The following is a 25,784-nucleotide window of genomic DNA, read 5'->3' as shown; positions in this document are numbered from 1 at the left end:
AGCAAATGTCAACAGTTTTATGTAAGGACGAAAGTAACAAAATTTAATGAAGCAAAGTTGCAGTTGTCTTTTGTCTTCATGGTGTCATTAAACGGGACGCAAGATTGGTCCGTAACAACAGCTTCGTCACGGCATCATTGGCACCTCCCTAGCGGCCGCCGTAGACACCACTACTATGACGCGTACCGTGGTGGTTGTTGGCGTGCTGGTAACTGTGCCTGCCGCGAAGCTGTTCCTCCTGGCTAATCGCTACAGCTTGGGCTGCGTATCATGTCCTTGAATGCAATGACGTGCTTATTTATATCAACCCAGCAATGTGTTCTTTCCACGTACGCAACGTATTTTGCACACTTGTGCTGCGCTCATCATGGGATTAGTGAATGGTCCCTTCAAGTTTGTCTTAAGTGAAGTCATCACTATACAAAATCTGAACGTGTTTTATTCACACAGTTTATTTACAACATAAAATCAATCCATTCTACAGTTTGCGCTATTTGTGACGTTAAAAAAGCCGCACAAAAGCGATCATCTGAAAGTGGCCGTGAATGCTGTTTGAGAGGCAGGAACCGTGATGTATGTCGGCACTCTATGGCTGGCATAACCTCCCCCGTGACCCCCGTAGCCCCCGCCGTGTCCGCCACCATGTCCTCCACCATGTCCTCCACCATGTCCTCCACCGTGATGCTTCTGGCCACCGTAATGGTCGTGGGATCCCCGATGGTAGCCGCCGCCGCCGTACTTGTGGCCGCTGCCTCCCCGGTAGTGGTTGCGGCCGTGGCCGCCGTGGTTACCGTGGTGGCTCTTGTGGTGGGCGTGCCCGTGTCGGTGGTAGTCGTCTCCATGACGATGCTTGTCGTGATGCTGCTTGTTATGGTGTCCATAGTGTTGCCGGCCAGCATGGTGATCATTGTAGTCGTGGTGCTGGTTGTACTTCTTCTTGTGGTCACCGTCATGGTAGTCATCATAGTAGCGGCTGTGGTGCGCGGAGTCCTCCTTGTGATACACATTTTTGTGCCCATGGTTCTTGTGACCACGAGCCTTATAGTGATCGTTACCATATCGGCCTCCGTGCTTTCCGTGTCCTCCGTAGTGGTCATTACCGTAATGCTTTCCGCCATAGCCCCCATGACCGTATTTCCCGTTGTGGGCGTTTTGGTAGCGGTCGTAGTCATGGCCGTGTTTTTCGCTCCCGTAGCGGCCGTGCTGTCCGTGGTAGTTGTCGTAATCATCACCGTGGTGCTTGTAGCCGCCGCCATAGCGACCATGTGAGTGGTGGCCGCCATGGTTCTTGTGGCCTCCGTAGCTGCTGTGGTGGCCGCCGTGCCCTGTGGCCATGGCCTTGAGATCAGGTCCCGCGCCATCGGCTGGACGACTAAACAGGAGCACCCCTGTTCTGTTGCTGCTGTTTCCTTCCGCAGAAGCTCGGCAGAGTAACAGAATGAAGTACAGACCAAAAGGGACCTAGGAAGTACGAGAAGAAAGTCCGAATTACTGACTAGCTCTTGTTAAAAGCGTATGGCACTTACGCGTTAGCCACTGCAGTTAATGACAAGCGACGGTTGAGCGCATCCTGAGTGTTGCTCACATTTAGGAATAGCAGCCACAAAAACGCACACAATAAACGCACAATAAGTGCTTACTCACCTCATGCCACAATGTGGGATGATATTTGCGCGAACAGTGTAATGAAACAGACACAAATTTTAGGCGAGAAACCAGCTCAAGCAGTTTATATTGTGAGTTGAGTACAATTGACCAGCAATATCTAATAATATGTAATAGTCCTGCTATTCCTTATGATTTCTCAATATGATGATATGAGAGCAGAAGTCGGCAGGATCTCAGTATCTTCTAAGGCGTAACCGGACGCCTTTCAGTGCTGCAACAAGTCTGGTCACCACGGACCCCCAAGTAGGCAGGCACCCAGCTGGAGGCGCGTGCATAGTAACCGAGGTGGCGCGGATGTTCGTGATATCCGTGTTCGCCCCGGTTGTAGCTTCCTCCACCTCTCTTGTGCCCTAGGCCATCTCGGTAGTTCCGGTTCGCATGGCTCCCGTGTGCGCCTCTATGACTGCTCTGGTAGCCTCCTCCGTGCCGGTAGTAGTTGTCTCCGTGCTGACTCCCTCCCTTATAGCCACTGTGGTGGTTTCCGTAATGCTCCCTGCCCCCATGGTGGTCTCGATAGTTATGGTGGTTGCCGTAGTAATTGCGGTTGTCACCCTCGTGGTAGTCATCGTAGTACGTTTTGTGGTCTCCGTACTCCTCCTTGTGATAGACGTTTTTGTACCCGTGGTTGCGGTGACCCCTGTTTCTGTAGTGGTCTGCGCCGTGGCGCGCTCCGTGTCTTCCATAGCCACCGTAGTGCTCAGAGCCGTGGTGGCGGCCACCGTAGCCACCGTAATGGTGCCTGTCGTAATGGTTGCCACCGTACTTGTTGTAACCGTGCCTGCCGTGACGCTGTCTGTGCTTGCCGTAGCTGCCCCTGTGACGGCCGTAGTTTCCCCCGTGATGTTGAAGGCCACCGCCGTAATGCCCGTAAGAGTGCCCGCCTCCATGGTTGCGGTAGATGCGACTTGTACTTGCGGCGTTGGCTACGTCTTCTTCGGTGAGTGGCAGAGTGCCACCCACTATCACAACTTCGGTGAGATTGCCAATAGCCGCTTCGTCGCCATGGCACATAATGACAGTGCACAGCACCAACGGGACCTGTTCGGTAAAGGCAGAGGATAGGTCCTTCACCGATTAGCTTGGTACAATGCTATTTTGTAACTACTATTAGAGGAGTGGCGCAGTTCCTGCTCTCAAGACCTTTTCTACTAAAAATAAACCAAACAGAATGCAATCACATAAACATTCGTTTTGTGACTCTTCCAGCTAACATTCAATGCATCCTCCCTATTTTATCTGTTCCGAGTAATATAAACACTCACATAGAACAAAGTGAAAAATGCTAACGAGCGATTGCATGAATATCAATTAGGCAATTTAATATACACAGCATGCCTTAGAAGCGCACAAAAGCCTTATTTGCACCTCTCTCTTGCAAGCAATTCTTAATTCGCTTGAGAAGTTTTTTGACCTCTGGGTATTTAACTAGAACCTGCATTTTTGTTGTCAGAACATTATTTTGTTTCTGTTGCGTTATCAAAGACGCACATGGGGGTATTGGGCTGCGACAATTGCCAAATTATAACCTAACAAACAAAGCTAATGTATTGTTCATGCAAATATGTTTAGAGGTGTTACTGAACAAAATGCACACTTGATAGCATGCCTTGTTATACCCTAGAGGGGAACACACGTCGGATTCCTTAGTTTATACAACACCGACTATATCGCACATTAAGGTGTTGACACGAAGTAATTTTTTTCAAAGACAAAATAACTACATGAACAACACAGGTACTGAGGGAATGTATGCAGTTACACACACTGGTACGTCACTTACGAGTGGCACCCGATATTTGAAAAACAACACTGAGGCAAACATTTATGGGCATGAATCCGGCACTTCATAATTACTTTGAACGCATAGGAAATAACTACCCCCAAAAAACAAGCCTGCACAACCACACATAATGTAAATTTGAACATTGGAAAGAGCAGAACTGGGTTCTAAACAGAAGAAATTTTAGGACATGGTTCCACGAATTTCTTCTGATTTCGCTCCTGTTCGTCCACAGCCCGTTGCCTGTTTTTTTTTTTTAATTCGCCGACAAGGGACTAAAACAAACACGTAGATTTGCTAATGCCGTTCACAGCGCCTTTTGATAGACTCGTTAAATCATTGCCATTTTAGTAGTGCTCGATTGAGCAGAGTACCACACAATACCACTGGCTGGTTGCGGGCCGCTCACCGTTAGAATCCCACGGGAAGTCATGGCGGCGGCGCTGGGCAGCGACGAAGGCGGCTCAGCCGCTGTCGTCTGTCCCGGTTCGCGTGTACACTCAGGCAAGCCGCACCGTCTGGTCGAGCTTCGAGTGACTTTATACCGGAGCAGTTTCCACGCATGTGACGTCGCGCCGGGGACCACTTTTCTTCTTCTCGCATCCACGAGCATTCGCTGAGTCTGGCTCGAGTTTTTCCTGTCGCGAACGCGTCCCGGCCACTGTTCTGTTCATCGGGGCCTGCCCAATCGTCCGGAGCGGAGATGAAGCGGTTCCTGTCCCGGGCCCCTTCTTTCTTTGTCTTCTCATTTTCCCTCCCGCGCCTGCGCTTGTTTTTCTTGTCGTCACCCATTTCGAGCGTGTCGGAACATCTGTTTTGCTTGAATGGATCCGAGAGGCATGCTTTGTTCTTGAATGTCGTCGTGTTTTTGTTCCACTGGCGTTTTCTTCGCTTCGCCCGTCTGGGAACTTTCCAGCTGCCTCCATTGTCGCCACCTCTGGTGCTAGAAATGGGTAGCGAGCACGGAAATGAGCGCACTGTCGCGTGTGCTTCTCTTTCGTGCCAGCGGCTTTACGGTGTTACTGGAGCTAAAGTTTCCCACGTGAAGACAAATCCACGCCATTGTTTCTCAGCCGTGGCCTGCGTGGGTTTCGCTTCGCTAGATGACTTTTCTCGGTTAATTGGGTTGGCGCCACATCGGCGAAGACACGGCCACAGGAGAGCGCCCGCACGTTGTAACTTTCGTTCGAAACGCCTGCTGGCTGACATAACATGCCTTTACAGAAAGAGCGCTGACCGGTGTAAGGATAATTTGGCAAAGGTTAATCGTTTATATTTACAGTTTTCCAAATACCCAGTGCACTAAAAGAAGTTCTCATGGGCGAATGCGCTAACGTTATGGCGTTATGACGTTGGCATTGATTATCCCTACAGTAATTCCAAACAGTAAACCCAAACTTGAAGTTCTGCCTCAACGCTGGGAAGCAGAACTTTAACACACGTTTCAGCAGTCTACCTTTAGCGAAAAAGACCTTGTTTATATTCATTGTGTGCCTTCTGTATAGCCTGCACCTATACAACAGTGGTTCGTTCACTAGGGACTTTAGGGATTGCTCGACCGCATTTACCCTCTCCACTTTCAGGGAACCGTGGGCGGACGCTCCGACCCAATAATGGCTTATACCAGAGCTTCGACTGCCGCAAGCATATCAGCGCTTACAAGGGTCTTGTCGGCTCAGGCCCAGACCGACTGGGTCATCAGCAATTGCAAGTGACCCTCCAGTGCCTTCAACAAAGCTTTTACTTGGATGAGTTCAACGGGATTACGAGAATAGATAAGTTGGAAAAACATGCGGCCTCTCACCTCCCAACTGTGGTGAGGCCGTCAACCTTTAATGCCCGTTGAGTCACCACCACACCATCCTAGCGTAACAACATGATTGTTCGGAGCAGCCGCCACCCTCCTAAAGTGAGAACGGTGTCGCCGCATGACCAAGACGATCTGCACAAGGTCGGATGGACTGCGTCACCACTGTGCATAACCTGCAGTAGAATGGGGACGTCGCCCACTTTCTCTTTGGTTTTAGAGCATGCAGACTTCAAGGAGGACAACTCCAGGTCCCTTTGCCTTGGACAACGTTTTGCCTCCGAGACTGCGTTTCCTCTGCATGTACCCGGGTGGCCCAAAGTAAGAAAGGTGGGTGGTGTTATAGCCACCGCACAATTTTGTTAACGAAATCGCAAACACAGGCAAATTTTAACTTAATGGTTGACTTCACTGATCCCTTCACGGGACTGTAACAGTCCAATGATGCATTATTCATGCTTTCCCAGACGTAGGTTGAAGGCCACTTGGTTGAATTTGGTTTACATCTCACCCTCTTAACAATAGCTTTTTGTGGAGGCGTTGCCAATCGGCGGTCGCGGCAGGATTTTTACGGTTATAAAATATTGCGTCCTTCTGTCTAAAATTGTGGCCCGCTATCACAAAGCTGTGGTTAGGAAGAAGGCAATAAATTGTGAGGATGCTGCCATTCGCAGGCGTGTTTTCCTCATTGCATTCCTCAAGTGATCTTACTTCGAAGAAAAGCTTTTTTTTTTAATGCAAAGGGCGGCCCCGTGGGTATATTGTCCAAGACTAGTTTTCGCGGACGCGTTCGGCTTAAAATGAATGACTGAGTTAAATAGGCATGACGTAAGTACCAGTTTCGGTAAGGGTCGGAGCGTAATCAGCCAATTTCCGGGAAGCTCTCCCGAGATTCACGCAATTGTTTCAGAAGTCATAAACCCACACTTCTTGCGCATTCAGCAACAAACAATGCAACGTAACTATTCAATTTAAAAATACACCAAAGTGCCACAAGTTGGCCTATATAGGAAAATCATGCACGGTGTAATAAATAGTGTTTATGCCGCTTGCGGAGGCAGCAGAGCTTTAGTAACGGAAAAATAATAAAAGTGTGAAAAGAGATTTTGCAGCCATATATATTTTCCGAAACTACCATTGTCGACTTCACAGAAATAAAATAAAAAAATGCGATTCGCGGAGCTTGTCTTAACGGGCTTTGTGAAAAGAAAACTACGGTAGGGACATAAGTATGCAAACATAAAGGTCGCGGGTTCGATTCCCGGCCACGGTGGCCGCTTTTCTGATGGAGGCGAAAAGCAAAAGCACCCGTGTGTACGAGATTTCGGCGCATGTTAAAGTTCCTCAGGTCGTCAAAATTAATCCGGAGCCCTCCACTACGGTGCGCCTCATCGCCTGCGTTGCGTCGGCGCGTTAAACCCTACAATCAATCGTATGCAAAATAAGCATCTCTAGCTGGTAACTTTTGGTAAGCGCGGCCACAAATATTCAGATTGTGAAGAATATAAAACAGGCTGCCCTCCTCCACCGGCGATATACATTGGTTTAGTTTCTACTTTAATTCAACGTTTAGCCTCAATGCACAACTTCAGTCAAAAGATTTATGCCTGAAAATAGGTGACACTTACTGTGCGTTGTTGGGGCTAGTTCGCATATGTATGATGGTGGGTCGAAAAGTCAAAAATTATCAGCGCAATAGACGATACTGCCGGCCTGCCGTAATGTTTTATTGATCACGCCACTGGAACGGGTATTTTGTACACCTTATGATAGACGGCAGCACCACACAGGAGCGAAAGACTGGTGCATGGTCTGCATGGCCCACCTTTCGCACCTTAGGACTTGCTTTTTCACATTAATTATGAACAAAAAATCTGAAAAATCGGACTAAGAAACGTCAAGTTTAATTGTTCGTTCCTTAACCACAGGGCATTGTTTGCGGTCAAGCAAAAGCGGAAAAAGTTACCAAAGGCGTGACATTTCAGTTAAAACAAAAGGTTATGCAGCCCTTCTTGTCTCTCTTATAGTGTTATGAAGACATGGTCATGGTTATAGTGAGCGCTGTTGGATAGCCAGGGTGTGGTAGGGAAATGATTTTTGTTCTGGTTGGTAAGTCGCTGCGAGATAAACAGTTGAGCCTCTGTTGATCTTCATAACAAAAATTAACGTGTCATAATGGTTTTGAACCGTAACAGTCCCATGCATAAAACTGGAAATAAAAATAAAAATAAATGGCACTGTTTTTTTTCCCGCAAGATTATAAAGAATCAAACTACTACTATAAGAAGCATTGATAATTCCGCTCAAGTATTACTGCTGATATTGTAAATTGAAATTACAATCCAAACAAAAAATAAAAAAAAAAAACTTCCCCGCACCTCCCCGAAGGGAATCGTGCAGAAATGCGAATGCATTGGGTGCACCGATGAGTGTGTTGCGAGTAATGGCGTAATTAATGACGAGAGTGTGAACGTAATCATTTATTCATCAGCACCTGTTTGTGTTATCGTTGTACCTGACGGCCACAATCACTGCCTTGTGATCGCTAAAGTGCACGGTCAAAGGGTCTTTAAGAAGCATACGCGCGTCACAGTTTCGCGTAAAGACCAGATCAATGCAACTCCCGTGAATGGTAGTGGGGCACGTGTCGAAGCCGGCAGAGAGACAATGCATAGAGTGCCTGGTCTGCATGTACTCGACCAGCCACTCGCCACTCTTCTTGCGCACGTCAACGTTGAAGTCGCCAACCAAGACTATGGGGTCAGAGGGTTTGGAGCGCACGCGCACACTTCCCATAGGGACCGGGCAGCTGGACGGGTGGCGCCACCACTCGGCGCTCCGCTCGTCAGTGGAATGAGCCGGTGCATTGGACTACACAGCCTCCCGTTGTTTTTGTTGTGTTTGCTTCGGTGCTTTAAATGTTTTGGCGGTGTTGTGAGCGTTTATGTGCGGTGAAACGAAGTCTAGACAGATGTGTTGGGTTCTTAGACGCAGTAATGACAACGTAAACTTGTCGGACGCTTGTAAAGTTGGGTATCGGCTGCAATGGCATGAGCGCTTTTTGCAGCGATCTGCGGTTGGCTACACCCGTTCTGAATACGAATAAAACTACTATTAGTACTATTATTTTCTGCTTAAATTCACTAACGGCTACACAAACCTATTGGATGCTTGTAAGGTTGGAAATGGGCTACATTGACACGAGCGCTTTTTGCAGCGCTCTGCGCCTGGCTCCGCGCGATCTGAGTAGGAATAAAAGTATTAGCAATATTATTATTCATTTCTACCACTTTAAATTACCTTCACTGGTTTCAATGACTACGGTTTCTACGCCAGCCTTAGCGCTAGGATACCTCGATACGTGTGCTTTAAATAGAAAGGCACCTTCATACGAGATGGATTACAGTGTAGCCGTAGAAATGTTGCAGTAGTTTACACTTTCTGTAACCGTGAGCTTTCTGCCTTCGGTTTTGGTGAGCGACACTGTGACAGCATGGGAGCTTGAAAGCCGAAGTGGAAATCCTACATCTGTGGTGGTCATTTTATCAAGAGCCAAAGTTATTCACCAACCCAACAGCCCAAGCTACAAACCATCCACCATCCCTCCTCCCCCTCCCGTTTTACCACCTGCGTAGAATAACGGCTGGCACCGATAGTAAAAAATGTGGCAGCGTTAACATCAGCTGGTGTTTTTTAATGCTGAAGTATTATTTACAGAGTACCTAAAAAATCGTGTAATTCCTGGGGAAGACCCCAAAAACGCGCGATTAGTTGCCTCAAATATGGGTGCATCAGCCCGAGTCCTCCAGCACAGACACATTTCCGACGCGCTGGACAAAGTTTAAATTCGGAGAGGGGGGCATGGAAGTTCAAACTTAAGCAGGAAAATCATCTAGCCCTCCGTCTAATGATTATGATGGTTGAACGCAAAGCTTTCTTTCTGCGAAATCGAAGGGAAATGGTCAAAGTCAAAGAAGCTGCGATCAAAAGACCAAACTGCGTACTGATCAAATTCGACGCTAAACAAGTCAAAGTTTAAATCCAGAAGGCAACCAAGGAAACCCATACGGTAGAGCTATGCGATAAACCCTCATCGTCGTTAGACGAAGGTGTGCATGATTTTTCAAGCGTAGGTGGCAGCTTGTAAACCGACCGCAGCGTTCAGTTGTGAAGCTGAGTACAGGTTTCAGGCACCCTCCTGTATTGCGTCCTTCAGCCACTCAGGAATTGGTTTTTGAAAAACCATTTACCAACTAGCCAGCAAACATTGCAATTCTTGTAAATCAATGCTTCTCCACGACAAACAATAACGTTCTACTATCATGTGGTATTTATTCTATCAACGATTCCCGATGACTGTAGTAAGAGCATTTCAGTGAAATTAAACACGTTTCAGCCGTAGGTAATGAAGTTACGGAAGCGTCGTCCATCACAATTTCTGTTTTGAGGTAAATCTTAGAACACACCCCCAACTTTGTCTGTCGCTAGCTTGTGCACGACGTCGACCCCGCATCGTCATCAACTGCCCAAGGCCAGCGCCGCAGCATTCCTAAATCGGTTGCACACACAGGCTTTGTGGGAGAATTTAGCTGCAGTATACTCCCCGATACGCGAACCTGCATGCAGGCATCAAAAAATTGCATGAAGCAACGAACTTTCACTTCCAGCTTGGCGCATTGAGCGTCGTCTGCAATTTGTAAATACTGAGTATGGGCGTAAATCACACGCATGGCATGCCTCGTAAACGTCACATCCACGCTCAAGATTTACCGATCTGAAAAATGCACGTGGGGTTACGTACGCTTTGCAAGCCGCACTGCAGAAAAACGACAGAAAGCCATGCACAGTTACGCTGCGCTGACCGCCACCGGCATTCCACTGACCAGCGGTTCGCCACGGGCGGCGCTGTTCGCTGAAGCGACGGTGGTGCCATACAACGGCCGCCAGGTCCCTATAGCCGCGTCCAGAAATGCATTCGCATTTACGACGACGACGACGACGAAGGCAGAACTACGAGGCGCGAGCGCACGTGCGACGACGACGACGACGGCGAAAGAAATGCATTCGCATTTACGACGACGACGACGACGAAGGCAGAACTACGAGGCGCGCGCTCACGTGCGCTCGCGCTGGAGGAATGCAGGCGCACGCCGGCCAACGGAGCAAGACAAGCCCGGCTAATAAATGCATTCGCATTTAAAATTGTTGTCGACCTAGTTGGTTTAGTACTGCGGTAATGAAAAATAGGGCACTAAGTAGACGAGGAGAAAGGTGGCTGCAAGCATCGTTTGTTTCTGTCTTAATCCCCGTCTGCTTAGCGCTTTGTTATTTTTTACCACAAGTTCAATCTGGAGTATTTGAGTATTTGACGATTTGCGATTAACAAGTACATGCGTACTGTGCCCATGGTACTGGGAGAGCACCTTGGTGAAAGATCTCACAAGTAACACGCCCTCAAGTGCACTTGGAGACGTATATACATTGGGTCCTATAAGACACACGTTATCGCCGATAACGCTCGCCCTCAACTTGCGTGGGTGCAGCTACCCCAAGAGTAACTTGTCAAAGCGTATAGTTTCGGTTATCGCTCGCGTTTTTGTTCTCCGAACTGTTTTGTCGAGTGGACTTAACGATTTTCGATTGAAAGTGCAACCCAGCGTCAGCTTTCTTCTTTTTTGAGGAGCATTTCCAAAGCATATTCAGGTTCTCTAGGCGCGGCAACCCTGTTTACATTTTTCGCAATTATCTAGCCTAATTAAGTGTGGTTTGCATTAAATATGGTATATTTTTTTCTTCTGCCACGGTAATCTGCTCATTAAAGAAAAGCTATGTTTTATCTTCGTGGTCACTTTAATGTTGTTGTCTCGGGAGAGTAACGTAACCGTTTTTATATGAACAGAAGACATTGCTTACACCGCCGATTTCAATGGCACAAGGCAGCCTGGCGTCCGGATAAGTACTCATGTGATGAAAGATAAAACCGTAAGCGGAACTTTTCAGTAAAACCATAAGTTGAATTTTTCGCTTTGCTCCGCAGTCCAAATGAAGTATAGCGTTTCGGTTTCGTTTGTGTTTCCTGAGAAATAGCGCGTTTTCTTCAGTTTTCCGTTTTTGTTCAATAATGTTGCAGCACCCTATTCATTGTATCTGAGATGACGTTTCGAACTTTACTAGTCCAAGAAAACCTTATTTTCCGTGAAACAAATAATTCAAGCTCGCATTTATTTATCCTCCGTTTCCCATTCAATTCTGTAACACATTAAAGAGCGCGTCACACATTGCACAGAGCAAACCTACGCCTTATTCTCAATTTTACTCGATCATAGCCATCGTAGGAGTGCCTCTTCTCAATCGTTTTAACATTTGTCGCAAAGAGTGAAAGCCAATCAGAAATGGGTTTTTGGCGCCCCCTTGGTGTGGTTGTGCCTAGCCAAGTCGGTCATCAGGCCCCGGCGAAGCTTTCACCAGAGGTACTGCCACCTGGCAGCAGGTGAAGAACACACGTAATTTACAGCCGTTTTCTTTCAAGTCGACTAATCTAGAATCCAGTGATTTTGGCAGTGGCTATTGTATGTATATGCGCTAGGGGTAATTATAAAACCGAAAGCTCACGCGTTTACCTGCGTGTATCTTTTGAATGCGCTTGTACACAAAGCGAAACTATTGCAAGAAATCGAAATTCACGCAACGTGTGCTGTCTGTGTTCAGGCAGGCGAAGCTGTTAGCCCGAAGCTGTTGGTTGGAAAATTTCGCGTCGTTGTAACAAAAAAAAAAAAAAAGCCCAGGCAGGATTCAGCAATTCTCGCCCAAGACGCCGAATGCGACCTCCTTTCCAACAAGCGGGCCTTGACCAGGCCAATCAGACATACAGCATAGAGCTCGGAATTCATATTAAAGAACAAAAAACACGCATCAAAACCGCCTAATAAGGGGCTTGTAAACACTGGGAACCCCCCAACACACACACACACACACACACACACACACACACACACACACACACACACACACACACACACACACACACACACACACGCGCGCGCGCGCGCGCGTGCACATACAATGTGTTCTTTGTAAAGATTAGGTTTGCAGCTGCTCTCGAAAAGGGGACGAGGAGGGGTTGACGTCATTATAGGGCAAGCGCATGCGTCAGGATAGGCAGGACCCAATAGTTCTCGCTCAAGATGCCGAGCGCATTTGTCAGGCTAGGCAAGACCTACCATTTGCAGTCAGAGAAGCCGAGCACAAGCGAAATGACCGTCGAGACGACGAGAAACATCTCATGCCCTTGCTCATCGGCATACTGATTTACAACAGCTTCTTTGGACAAGCACTTATGCAGGGTGGGATGGCGGTCATTCTTGTAAAGCAAACCAGCCAACGGTTCTTTCGAGGTGTGCGGGACAACAAACTCCCAACGCGGCAGAGGCGGTGGCAGGGGGAGGTGGGGCGGAGGGTTTCACTCACGGAGCGCACTAGACAAGGCGCGGCGAATTTACCGAGCATTCCCCGCGATGAAGTGATTGCTCACCGGTGGCGGGGTCGGCGGTACGGCTTTGTCGTCTGCTTTAGCGACGGTTGTTTTGGGCCTGTTTTGGTGCAGTTTCGCGTTCATTGTGCGGCGCCTTCGTACTGCTTGATTAACTTGTTCGACGGCACCTCCAGGGTAACCCGTACCCGACGCAATTAAGTGGTCGTACGGCATGCGTTAAGGACTGGTTTGCAGGGCAAGAAAAAAAAATGTACAAACCCCATACAGGCATCTGGCCGCTAGAGAAACGTTACATTTTGCGCACTGCTTGCCACGAATGGGACTCGGTTTTCTAAATTGGTGGATACCAATTCGGTTGTGTTTTAAGATGTATTACAAAAGGCGAAAGTAGCAACTGGTTTTGCTAAATAGCGAATATAAGTTCCCACAGCTTTCTCGCAATTATCAAATTTACTGAACGAACTAGTTCAAACCGGTATAAATGGGAATCACTAAGCTCACATGCCGAATTGTTTCGGTGTCTGCGCTTGTGTCGCGCGGTGGTGTAGCCCCAAGCTAGCACATCAGGATGGGTAGGTTCCGCTGTCTCACCTCGAAAGATGCTACTCTCCGTTTTCTTTCTCCCGACTCACGGCCGGGCTACAGCGGCGGCGTCCGCCGCTCTAGTCCGGCCGTGGCCGACGCCGCTTCTGAGTTCGGGACGACACCCCCGCGAATTCCAGGTAACGGCTGGCAGAAGCTCCGGTGCCACTCTTTGAGATGAAAGTGTATGAATTCAAGTGACGTCGCGTGGGCAATTGTGGTGGGTGTCGTTTCAAGCTTTGCCTTCCAACCACCTTCACAGCGTGGATTGTAGCCATTTTTTTTAATGTGTGCCACCTGAGATTTCTTTCGTTTTAAAAGAAGGTGGTCAACAAATGTCCCGCATATATTTGCTATACATTTATATGCCCCTGCCTCAGTGTTTGTTTTAGAAGAACGCTTAGGCAAGCTTAATGAGTCCCCCGATCCACCATTCCAGATGCGTGATGTCCCAATATGTAGTGCGGGAACGTTTTCGGGCTGACTATAATTGTTGGTGCGCTTTTGGAATGTTCAAGCTTACCTCATTTTTGGAGCTTCCCCTACACCAGTCGCCTGACGCTTGTCCCTCACGTTGAGATGCCAATTAATGCATGCTCGTGTTACCAGCTGCTAGCATTCCGGGCAGCTTAGTTTGTTGAGCGATTGCCCTAAATAGATAGGGGTGGTTCGAATCCCAGGCCAGGGCGAAATTTCTTCGACCGCGATATTAAAAAAAAAAAAAAACATGCAGTTAGCTTTCCTGTAGGTGCATTTCAAGTATGTGTGAAATTTGTCACTGAATAAACACATTTTTTGTTGAAAATCCCGGTTGGGTTCCCATTTCTTAACAAATATTCCGGCAGAATTGTGCTCCAATACCTATGTAGGTCGAAATAATCAGCTCCAATGGTTCTAATAATTGTAGCCTCAATAAAAAAAAGAAAGCAATTACCTTAAAAATTGCCGATTGACAGTTCAACTTATTTTGGCGGGCTGAGCACAGACATGATCTTTTGAACAAACAGAAGAGGGCTAGGGGTAGGCTAACCAATCTCCATCGTTTTGTGCACAAGCTATACGTACCTCAATAAAGCTCTAATAAATGTTTCAAGATATGCGCGCTCAGTCGAGCGGTAGTAGAACCTGCTACACAAACTTTTTGGTATAGCGGATCTATTGTTTTGTCGATGCCATTCAACGGGCACAGTTTTTTTTGAGCGTTCAAACTGTGCCGCCAGGTTTCTGGGGAGTTCAAAATGTGCTAGGTTTCTGAGATTTCTGTATTCATTTTTTCTGAGTTGATTCACCCCGTGCGCCGACTATGTATTCCGCAATTTTTCCACTGGGAATTTACTTTCATGGTTTTCTACGAACTTTAAGTAAAGGCTTTCACTACAAAGTGTACCAAGAATTAACTGTATTCATCGACGATCAAGCATCCCCGTAGAATCTCAACTACCTCATATTCGTTGCCAGATGTTGGTGCGTTGGTTAGCACTACTTTCATGTTGTACCTGCTATTATCTTGATGACAACGGCCGTGATCTTACCGGTAATGCTGTAGAATTCTTACACGTTCCCTGCTATCTCTTTGTGAACCAAGAAACCTACCCTGAGCTCCTTCCTCTCTTCATGACCTCGGAAGCCCGTAATATGCATGCTATACAACACCGTGTCCAGACCCGTTATTCTCATACCGCTTAGTACACTAGTATTAAATTTTACGCCTTCACGCTCTTACCATTGGTAAGACAGCTAAGCGCCCTTGCTCGACAAAGTGCGGAGTTCAGCGTTGCCAGGTGCGAATTTCAATGGCGGCCTGAGTGGATCCAAAGATTCTTATCTGAGGTAATTATATCCAACTACTTCACTTTCGTTATATTTGCACCGTCGGCAATTTTGCGTGCAATTACTCGCTTACGTCCGATGCCGTGGCTTTCAAATACACCGAGTCAACTAATGCTTTCGCTTTAAAAAAAATGGGATGTGTGCATGCGCATTGTGCGGTACGATAGTTTATGCATGCTTTGAACTGCAAACCTGGGCTTCAACGTGTACCCATCTGAACACGTACGTTCTCTGAAATATGGGTTTCATTTGAAGTCAATGCCTTATTACGAGACTGTCTTTTTGCGTTTCCACTCGTTCTAGTTGCTCGTTGAAGACGATCAGGGCAACGGAGAATGACCCGAGAGTTAATAAAAAACGATCAATAAGGGAAGTCAAAGTGATATACATCAGTTTATTCAATTGAGCCGCAATTCTGATAGACAATATGCTTTAACTGGCAACGCCAGTGATAATACAGACGTATTCCTATCGATAATAATGTATGCATAAAATATTGCTCGGAGAATGCAATTTTATCTAACGAAAGAACAAAAAAATGAACCAGGTAATAGCAATTAGCTCCTCGCAGATGGACGCCCGCGAAACGCGCGTGGGTTGCCCTGATCATGAGACAACCGAATGAAGTGCCACGGGCGAGGTCCGTTCCAGGGTGGAACAGGCGGTGGGCCTCTTCGACAAACACGCCACGGTGGTGGGCCCATAAATGACCGCCGTCCCGACATCGGGCAACGGGGTCCAGTTTTTGCAAACGGCGTTGGGACAAGCGCGCTCCTGGTTCCCCCTGCGAATGGCGGCGTCCAGCAACGGGGGCGGCCGGGCGGCGGAGACGGAAAGCTCCAGAAGTTTCTCGTAGCATTGCCTCGTCCGAAGGCAGGCCGTTCGTCTCCCGGCGCGTCATGTTGGGAGTCGCCTGGTGCCGAATTGTGCTGGACACGGTGGCCGTGATTACTGCCCGGTGGACCTTCAGGGGGCGTGATGGACTCCCGGTTGGCAGGAGCCGCGCACCTTCCAGAACCTCGCGGGTCCTGTGGTGAAAGAGCAGGGCTTCAGCTCAGTTTTATTCACAATGCCAGAAATTAAACAAGTTTTCTGCACTTAATAATGCGCAATGAAAAAGCGTTGTGTGCCGAAATAAACAATAGAAGATAGCGGGCGTCAAAGAAGCAGTCAAACAGTGTTTGCCAGGGCGAGAGTCCGCCAGACCAATGTCACGTCGCTCCGTCACTGTGCATTTTAAAGACCATAGTCTTTCTTGGGGTAATTAAACGCATAAATTTTGGTCTGTCTGTATGTCTGTCTGTCTGTCTGTCTGACTCGATTCAGCCACCCCGATACTATGAAACGAAAGCTGCGCAATAGTCTTATATACTCACAGCCAAATGTAAACGTCTACGTGCTGTGTCAGTGTTCATACTTGACAACATCGTTGAACAAGAACAAGACATTACGCAAATATAAGGCAGCAAATCAATACATCAGTGATATTTTCAGTGCTCCTGCATTTAAAAATCATGGATGCTTGGTTTTTGTGATAGCAAATTAAATACTACATCGACGGCAAAAAACCGTCGCCTGCTGTTGCCACTGCTACCTGCTGGCGGAATTTAAGAAATGAAATGGCAGTAGCAACGAAAGGTTCTTCTAGATGGGATCCACGTTCCGCTTGGAACGCTCGTAGAGTAGGGCGACGTGGTTCTATAAGCGTTGTAGTAGGGGGCTTTAATTCACGCCCGTCTTCGCCGTACGGTAGAGCTGGCATCGAGACACCCGACTTGGAGCAGTGGAACGCGGTAAATTTAAATTGACTTGAGCAAACCTCTAGCCTGTTATCTTGGGAGGAACGAGACGGGAGAGGATCAGCACGAGAGGTGAGCGGGAAAGAGAAGGGAGGTCTTTATTTGGAAGGGGCACCAGTGTTTAGGCGACATTTGCAACGAAAGGAGCAGATGCGCGGCCATTTTTTTATCAGATTAATCGATTGATTCTGGGGTTTAACGCGCCGAAGCTACACCTGGGCTGTTAGGCGCGCCGTAGTGGAGGGCTCCGATTAATTTTGGCCCCCTGGGGATCTTTACATGCGCCGAAATCTCGGCACCTAGTCGCTTTACATTTTCGCCTGCATCAGAAAAGCAGCAACCGCGGCCAAGATCGAACCCGCATCCTCATGCATAACAGGACAACGCCATAGCCACTGAGAAACGAGGTGGTTTCATTTTAGGTGCCGAGTACCTTAGGACCGCGCAATGTGCGTCCGCGTCCATGCGAATAGCGTTTACACTCGCAAAAAATCACACAGGCACCGGCATGATTCGAGCTTGTGTCTGGTAGACCAGACAGAGTTAGTGTCAGTCGTCTTACCCATTGGGCTACGACCATGAGTTAGTACCCGAGAGTCAAACGGCTTACTCCCTCGCCTGTAACGGTGCGGAGTACCTTAGGACCTCCCAATGTCCCTCCGCATTCATCCGTGCGCACACCACCATCAAACGAAAATCAAGCGAAATTCAATTTGAGCCGTGAGTTGCAGTTTCATTTAGGGAAAAATCAAGGTGCAACTCACGGCTGAAATCGAATGAAGGTCGGGGCACAAATCGGATGTCACTCGGGGCGCAACTTGGATGTCATTTCGAGTCCCCGTACTCCACACCCTCGCCATCATCCACGGAGTGGAGATGCTGCCATTTTTTGTTAGACCGCAAGCAGCCCTTCCAAGAAGCGTACATTCAGATCGCAAACAGCAAGAGAAAATAACCTAGGCTTCTGACAGGTGCGTTACGTTCTGTATGGCGGGGTGCGGACCGAAAACGGCAAGGTTAAGCGAAATATACGCTCTGAGTACACTGCAAAGCAGTCGGCCACGTGGCTAGACCGTGACAACAAACTAAACGAACTACTAAGAGGCGGGGAAAAAATGCAGTTACTTTGGTTACGACTCGCCTGTAGCTTAACTAACTGTGCTTCCTCATGCTTGTAATTTCCGCAGTTTGAATTACTACCTACGTGATCCGTCGAGGAAGGCTAAAGTTCGGACTCACGCCAAATGAAACGCTCAGAAATTGATTGATTGATTGATTGTAGGGTTTAACGCGCCGACGCAACGCAGGCGATGAGGCGCGCCGTAGTGGAGGGCTCCGGATTAATTTTGACCACCTGGGGATCTTTAACGTGCGCCGAAATCTCGTACAGACGGGCATTTTTGATTTTCGCCTCCATCAGAAAAGCGACCGCCGCGGCCGGGAATCGAACCCGCGATCTCGTGCTCAGCAGCGCAACGCCTTAGCCACTGAGCCACCGCGGCGGGTCGCTCAGAAATCGATAGGACAAAACGAAAAATGCTTCGTTGTCCACTATTGCACCGAGTACTGCAGCTGAAGTCTGTTATGACCTCTATAAATAGTTTTTTTCCTTATTATGTAAAGAGCGGTGCGAATTATTCATCACTCATAAAATGATCGTCCGAAGCCGGCCGTGATTCCATGGCCTGCTGTCATCATTGACCAAACCCTTCATCAACAATTTGCGGATTCTCAGGTGAATGATATCGCGTCTGTGAGCCGACCGTGAGGATCTCGTAAGTAGGCATTGCCCATCTTGAAGCCCAATGTTTCATGGCCGTGCTCAGTGCAGCCAGGTACTTTTATTGGACTTATAATGGACTTAGTGTGGCTACCCGCTAAGCCACAGAGGCCAAACAGCAGTCACCTTTTACGTGTTTTACGGCCGTTTTCAAAGTTGATTTCGCCATCACGGTTGCGCATATGACGGAACAAATGACGGAAGCAAATGCTTCCGAGCCCTCAGATGATGCATGACTGAACGCCGGGGAAAACGACATACCCCGGGCGAGTGCCCCACCCATTGCGGTTGAATTATTTCTGCGCGTTAAATTTATAATCCTAATCTAGTATCCCAACGCTACCACTGGTAGCTGCGTATACGGACAGTGCTAGTCCGTTCTACATTAAGGTTAAGAATATCGTCGGGAACACTCCGGCTTCGGAAGATTGCTTAAGACGAAGTGCATCATGAGATACACGTGCATCACCTGGATGGCATGTGACGCCCTTCTTGAAATCGGTAATGTACAGTCTTTGTCCAAATTTTCTAGGCCAAACCTAAGCCTTCCGGACCACAAAAATTCAAAGAAAAAGCTTATCCTTTAACTGCGACAAAATGATTTTATGAGAGCAACAAAGAAAGATGTTTTCTCTAGCTTTCCTGCATAAAACATTTCAGTGTCACGCGAGACGTAAACTTGTATACGTTGAATTTTTTGCGGCCTTTGCACTTCAATCATGGCCTACACAATTTTGCCAAACACTGTACATTCTGTTCAATGCGTAAGCATCCTCTGCGAGTACACCGCAGCAGCACCCGCGTAACGCCCCGCATCTGCACAAAAATGCAGGACCAGTCAAGGTGGCGTTTCGTATTCAGCACAATAGCGTAAATGGAGATAATTGGTCGAAGAAAACTTTGGAAGCCGAAAACACAAAGAAATGACAACAATAAAAATTAATCAACGAAATCAGAAATATCTATCTTGTAAAGCACCTTCACACGAGGAAAACAGGAATTGAAAAACGCGAGAAAACACCAGATACACGGATAAAAACAAGTGAAAAAACACCAACCCCGCAACGCACATCATCTACACAAGAATGCATATTAGACAAATTAAACACGTTTAATCGTTATAATACTGTGAACTGAGATAATTGGTAGCAGGAAACAAAAAATACAAATACGATGTAAATTTAGAAACGGAATAAATTGAAATAACGAGATCAAAAATCTGTTTAATGCAACGTCCTCACAAGAGAAAGACAATAAAAAAAAAACAGTGCCGCAAAAATGAACGAGAAATAAAAATCTCTCGGGGCACTTAAGTCAGCTCACGTGTTTTCAGGTCGAAAGCCGGACGCACTATTGTACGGGTGCTTTTTATATACAAGTCCATGTGCAGACACAGCATCCACGCTATTTTTCCGCCCTTAATACACCTTGATTTCTTTTAACCCACCTTAATCTGTAATAATCCCCTTTTCATCCCAATTCACCTTACTACACAATAATAGATCTTAATCCACCTTAACAAACACTACCCCCTTTATTAACGTCTTAACCTACCCTAATCTATTTGATACACCTTAATTCGACTTAATTATTTTTACCACGCCTTATTCAACCTATATCTAGCCGTTGTCAATCGATCTGACCCTATTTCACCGGAATCCACCGTACTCAAATCCGCATTGTCTATATTAATCCACTGTAATCCACTTTTCTAGCATTAATATTGGTCGCAAATCTATCAATAATTAACTTTGCTAATTATTCATCTCTGTGTATGGCTGGCATGCTTTAGCCTTCCTTGGGATTTCGTATCGTTTCTGTCGACACAGAGGTCATTAAAGGTCACCTTCCAATGAGGCATAAGGCTTTTGCCTTTAAAATATCGTGAAAAAGCACCAACCGTGTAACGACCTGCACCTGCACAACGGTGCATAATTGGCTAAGTAAAGGAACTAGATCATAATAATAGAGGCAGTCACTATATAACTGAAAAATCTTCGCGGAATGTCTAGAAGTTGCGAAGAATGGCACGACGAAATACTAATTGGGCCTTGTGTTGCTCTGCTGTTTAGAAATTGCTAAGAATGGGAAGGCGAAATCCTAATTGGGCTTTGCATTGCTCTCCGCGCCCGCCACCCTTTGAGCAGCTTCGCGGGCAACCAACGTTGGGGCAACACCCACCGAAGCTCATTCCGTTCGCCAGTAACGGCCAGAAGGACACCGTTCGCCCCCGTCGGTACGTTCACCTCTCAACACTGCTCGTATTGCACGCGCGGCAGCGGCCCACCCTCCGTTGGCGCAGCTTTTCTTTTTCCTGGCGCGAGCTGCGTCGGCCTTCTCGGAGCGCCTTCTCCGACCTTACTCGGAACTGCTGTTTCCTTTTCCTGGCTCGCGATCCCAGGCTCGCGCCCTTGCCTGGCTCGTGCCACTTTTTTTTTTACCCGTCTATTTTCTGTGCCTTAATGCGCGTGCTTGGAGCATGGAGATCAAGAGCTTTCGGAATAAAAATAAAGACGAAAAAGCAGCGGCCCTGTGACAGGTTGTATCTGCGCAAAAATAGGGGGTTAGCGAGGTCAAACCAGTTAATCTTTAAATAGTTTAAATGTAGATTATTGGTCTAAAAAATACCTAAAATGAAGACAACGGGCGTTGGAATGCTTACACAATATATACAGAAACCCTCCGAATTTCGGTACATTTTAACAATCTTTATTGCGCTTCTGCGGACTTGGTTGGGTAGGAGCACCTCTAAGGTAATCAACTCGCATTGCTTTCCAAACGTCCGTTCATAATAAACGACTCACAAGCTCATAATTATAAGCTGCGTTTAACGTTACAATAAACATTTTTGCTGCACCATAAGTTTTTCTAACAATTATTACTCAACCGCGCAGGTGTTTTCCAACCAAATGCTATGAACAAACCGAGCTCCTCTTGTTGGGAAGATATATTACATACGCCCTGGATACAGCGTCCATACATCTGCGGCGCACATTTCAATCAGTAGGAAATACATGACAGCATACACACATCGTCTTCGATGGACTACCGCGAACACGCAGCGGCCCTCGCTAGCTTGATCTCAGGCCAAATAATAATAACATGAGGATGCTAAATGGACAGCAGCTCGGGCGAAACTGACAAGGAATGCGCATTAGGCGTAAGAGTGCGATTTAGCAGCGAACAATAGACGACGGGCAGTCACTGGGGTACAGAAAGGGAAGGGGGTTCATAGGAGGTTTAGGCTCGTGAGGGTCTTCACACATTCACGCTGCGGCGGCTTACCTCGGACGCGGCGGGCGCCGTTTGCATGGTGGGCTTGTTTTCTGCGGACACGTCACTAGCGTCGCCCTTTGTGGCGTTGTGGGCCGCTGCTCATGCGAAGCGCTAGCCTCTCGACTCCACAAGTTCGGCGTGTTCGGCGTCGGCGTGTGCAGCCACAGAGCTGAGCTAGCCATGTCACTGCAGTGAAAGCTGGGTGGCGAATGTTCGCCGCGAGCTCGGCTCACGTGGTTCACGGGGTCCCGTGCGCGCCGGGGACGTGGACATAAGTCATTGGATGACCGCGTTTGGTGCGGAATTCAAGCGTCAGGGGCGTGGAAAGCAAGTATTGGATGACCGCGCCGAGTGCGGAATTAAAGCGCCAGGGAAGTGGGCAGAAGGGATTGGATGACTGTGTTTGGTGGGGTATTCAAGTGGGCTATGACCTCAGAACCCGCCCACGCAGGAAATTTACCTAGATGCTGGAGCGTTTAAACTTAAACAGCCCTTTAATGCTGCCGTCATTATGCTGATGCCCTTGACGAAGAACTTGAGATGTCCCTCTAGTGTACACGCCACCACTGCGGATAAATGGCAAAGCCCCGCTTTTGGTTCAGCCCTTCGCGTTAGTGATGGGTGGGATCCCAAAGCTGTGGAAGCGCCACGACCTCCAGCGAGGAAGGGAACCTCGGAGCCGTTTCTTGTTGCTCACTTCGCGCTACCCGAGAACTATGATCCAACTGCCCGTGCTGAGAAACGGTACGACAATACGCTCAGTGTTATAGCTGTGGCTGCAACAGAGGAGATGCGGGATCCTCGTATCAACGTAATTTTAACGTTCCTTCCTGATTTTTCTCCGCTTTTGTCCTCACCAACACTCATTCATTTGCTAACTGCTTTCAAATTCACATTTACATTAGCTTCAAACCTTTGAGGTTCCGTAACGTGTGCGATTCCCTGAGTGTGAACTGATCGGATACCATCTCACTCAGTTAGAAAACGTAGCACACTTTCTTGCTGCTTTCCGAAACCTACGCGCCGTTCTTTCCTGTTTGCTCTCGTATAACCGTCCTTGTCGCAAGCACACTTCGCCTGCGCTTCAAAAAGCAACGCACACCCTTCGGTGTTATCAGAGAACTTCTCGCTTGTGATTTTACGTTTCCTGTCTCTGTAGGTATATAAGTACTTTACTTCCACCCTTTTTTTCTAATTGGTTGTCTCCGATTCTTTCCGATTCCGCCTCGACAAAACAACGAGATCGTACACTTCAACGGAAAAATCTCAGCCTGGGAGCAAGAAAATGTTGCGCAGAGAATCTGCCTGCGCTAGTCATTTTGGCTGTTCTGCGCATTGTTGCCAGACGAAGCAGCGAACTTGTAGTTGCGATAAGCGTTCGCGCCTTGTGACTACCTTGCTACGTTAAGTCTGACTCTTCATACACCAGTGTTTCGGATAGACGTGAACGGGTCGCTAGAGGTGCGGGAACTCGCGGAAACGCTTCCTATCCACATATCGAGAAAATAAAATTCGCATTGCTCAGAAGGGTATGGGGTACGCGCACAATGTACAGTCATCGGACGATTACGCATGCAAAATTACACGCGCTCTTCCCAGTCGCATGTTGCTTCAGCACTCTGTGCGTGCGCGGTCGTAGACCCCTAACGGATGCGAAAATGCTGCCGCTGCTTTTTAGAGCGAAAGCTGCACTACGCCATGTCTCGCAAGGTCATTCATCGTGTTATGATAACCTTGAGCCGCAAGGGCGCAAGTGTGGGAGATGTGACGTTACGCCACATGATCCGATGCAGAGAGGTGTCGCAGCTGCGCTGGATAGAGCCTCGCAGCTGCGGTACAACGTGGCTAGGCGAGGATTTTACGGCTGCTTCGCCGGTCCTTGCGTTGGTTAGTAAAACGTTTTTTTATTGAGCTTTCGGGGGCTGCCAGTCGATCTCTCGTCATTCAACTTCCGATCTTCGGAAGCTCAGGTAGGTGGGATCGCGATGGGCTCTGGTTGCGAGGCGCTAGGTTCCCAGATCCTGAAGCACGCTCGGTGTTATGGATGAAGGAGGCAGGCAGCAGGGCTCGGGGTCATGGCTGACTGGAACATGGTTCTGAGCTTTAATGACAGTGCTATTTACACGATGATGGTGGGGATGTTGCAGCACATACCCTCGGGGGGATTCAACATGCTCTCGCCACCGCAATATGCATCTGCCACAAAAGGTTACAGGCATAAATCGCGCAGCGAGGACAATCTTGGTGCCAGTCCGGAACTTCTTTTCTGCTGGAACTGCGTCTCGATAAGGTTAAAGCGTTGGAGGCTGCTGTGCCCGTTCTCAAAATACCAAGTCCTTGTCGGAACAATCGCAAACTTTGTCTGAAGAATTGAACGAAATCTCAGGCTTCTCAGTGCTGGCAGTTTGCGGTGCAGAAGTCTGTCTCCGCGCCGTTTTGGCTCCTCGAATCACAGCGCACTTCACAGCCCGCCCTTAAAGGGGCCCTGAAAGGCATTTTGAGCACACTAAATGAACTAGCGCAATCGCTAGATTGGGTCGCCAACGTCACCTGTGCCAAGTATTACTCTTTTACGCGCAGCGGAAAGCTCACACTTTTGTTGCAAAGTTTGCCGCTTTTTTCTCACCCTTTCCTTCGTGTTTTTGGACGCCGCCATCTTCACATGTCTACATCATCGATTCCCAGATGTTCGTCATGAGCTAGACATCCTGCTATTGGGCGGCTTTTTCACGCACTTCCGGCAAAGAGATGAGTCGTCTGCTCAGCGTCGGCTCGCCGGCTGATCTGCCAGCGGAGTGCTGGAGTGCTTTGACATTTTACGACAAACGAAACAAGTGTAAACAAACGCTTAACCGTTTGTATTGAATGCAACACGGCCATAACACGACGTGGATTTTATCTTACGTGAGTACGTACCATAAAGAAAGTCCCGTGGCACTTCTTTGGTGCAATCGCAGAGAACGCCCTGAGCCGAATGCCCGGGTTTGACGCGTACATTTTATTCAACTTCAAAACAATCCAGAGATGCGTTTCGAACGAACGCAACGTCACAACATGCGTTGCAAGTCTGAACCGCGATTGACAGACGATGAGTTGCCTCCTCCTGCCCGTCGTAAATACGGCACTCACCTCACACCCGGTTTGCGGGGACGAGCAGCAAGTCACAACTCTGGCGCGCAAGCGAGAAGGCTTTTAGCCAGGCACACTGCACATACCCCATGCGAGGTTGAGTGGTACCTCGTTCGAGAAAGATAATCCAGACCATGGAAAGCACTATCCACCCGCAGAAGTACAATGTCGCATTTCATCGCGAAACGAACGCGTCCACAACACACAGGAGGCGATGCACACACACACACACAGCTTCGGTCGCTGCATTGGCTTAGCTGCAAGCTTCGTTCGGACAATCAGCGATGCTACGACGATACAGAGCTGCGTGAGGACGACGTGCTAACCACTTCGCGTATTTAAAAACACAGGGGCAAAGAACTAGGTTCATCGGAAGCAAAAAATCTTTCCTCCATTATAGTGCCTGAAATATACTGGCTAGTGTGCCGAGGGCGGGCTCCAGGCGGGCGCCGGGAGCGATGTACGCGGCCGTCTGCCGCTTGGGGCGCTGCCGTGCGGGAGTGTGCGCGTTCATCCGGCCCGAGCAGATCGCGCGGTTACCTCCGAGCTGCGTAGCAGACGGCAGCGGCAGAACTTTCCATTCCCGCTTGCGACGAAAGCGAGCGAAAGCGACGGGAATTCTGTCGCGCAACCAAAATTTG

The 25,784-nt window shown here is 48.1% G+C and overlaps 1 protein-coding gene across 2 annotated transcripts; it reads right to left on the bottom strand.

Annotated features, from left to right (window-relative positions):
- Positions 1-455: 455 nt before the first annotated feature.
- LOC144169743 (uncharacterized) lies at positions 456-4,366 on the bottom strand. 2 transcript variants are annotated; one of them, XM_077699069.1, is made up of 2 exons: positions 3,858-4,366; positions 456-1,461 (listed from the first exon to the last, which is right to left on the bottom strand). In XM_077699069.1, the coding sequence occupies exons 1-2, from the start codon at positions 4,059-4,061 to the stop codon at positions 526-528; spliced, it is 1,140 nt and encodes a 379-aa protein (XP_077555195.1). In that variant the 5' UTR covers positions 4,062-4,366; the 3' UTR covers positions 456-525. The 2 variants fall into 2 exon arrangements, with proteins under 2 accessions (XP_077555195.1, XP_077555204.1); XM_077699078.1 differs by lacking the exon at positions 456-1,461 and adding an exon at positions 1,560-2,706.
- Between the last annotated feature and the right edge of the window lie 21,418 nt (positions 4,367-25,784).

The sequence above is a fragment of the Haemaphysalis longicornis genome, unplaced genomic scaffold (genome assembly GCF_048455015.1).
Source record: "Haemaphysalis longicornis isolate Haplotype H1 unplaced genomic scaffold, Haemaphysalis longicornis Haplotype H1 scaffold_1, whole genome shotgun sequence".
NCBI lineage: Eukaryota > Metazoa > Arthropoda > Arachnida > Ixodida > Ixodidae > Haemaphysalis > Haemaphysalis longicornis.
The sequence above is the reverse complement of the archived record's forward strand: the minus strand, read 5'-3'. Positions and strand labels throughout refer to the sequence as shown.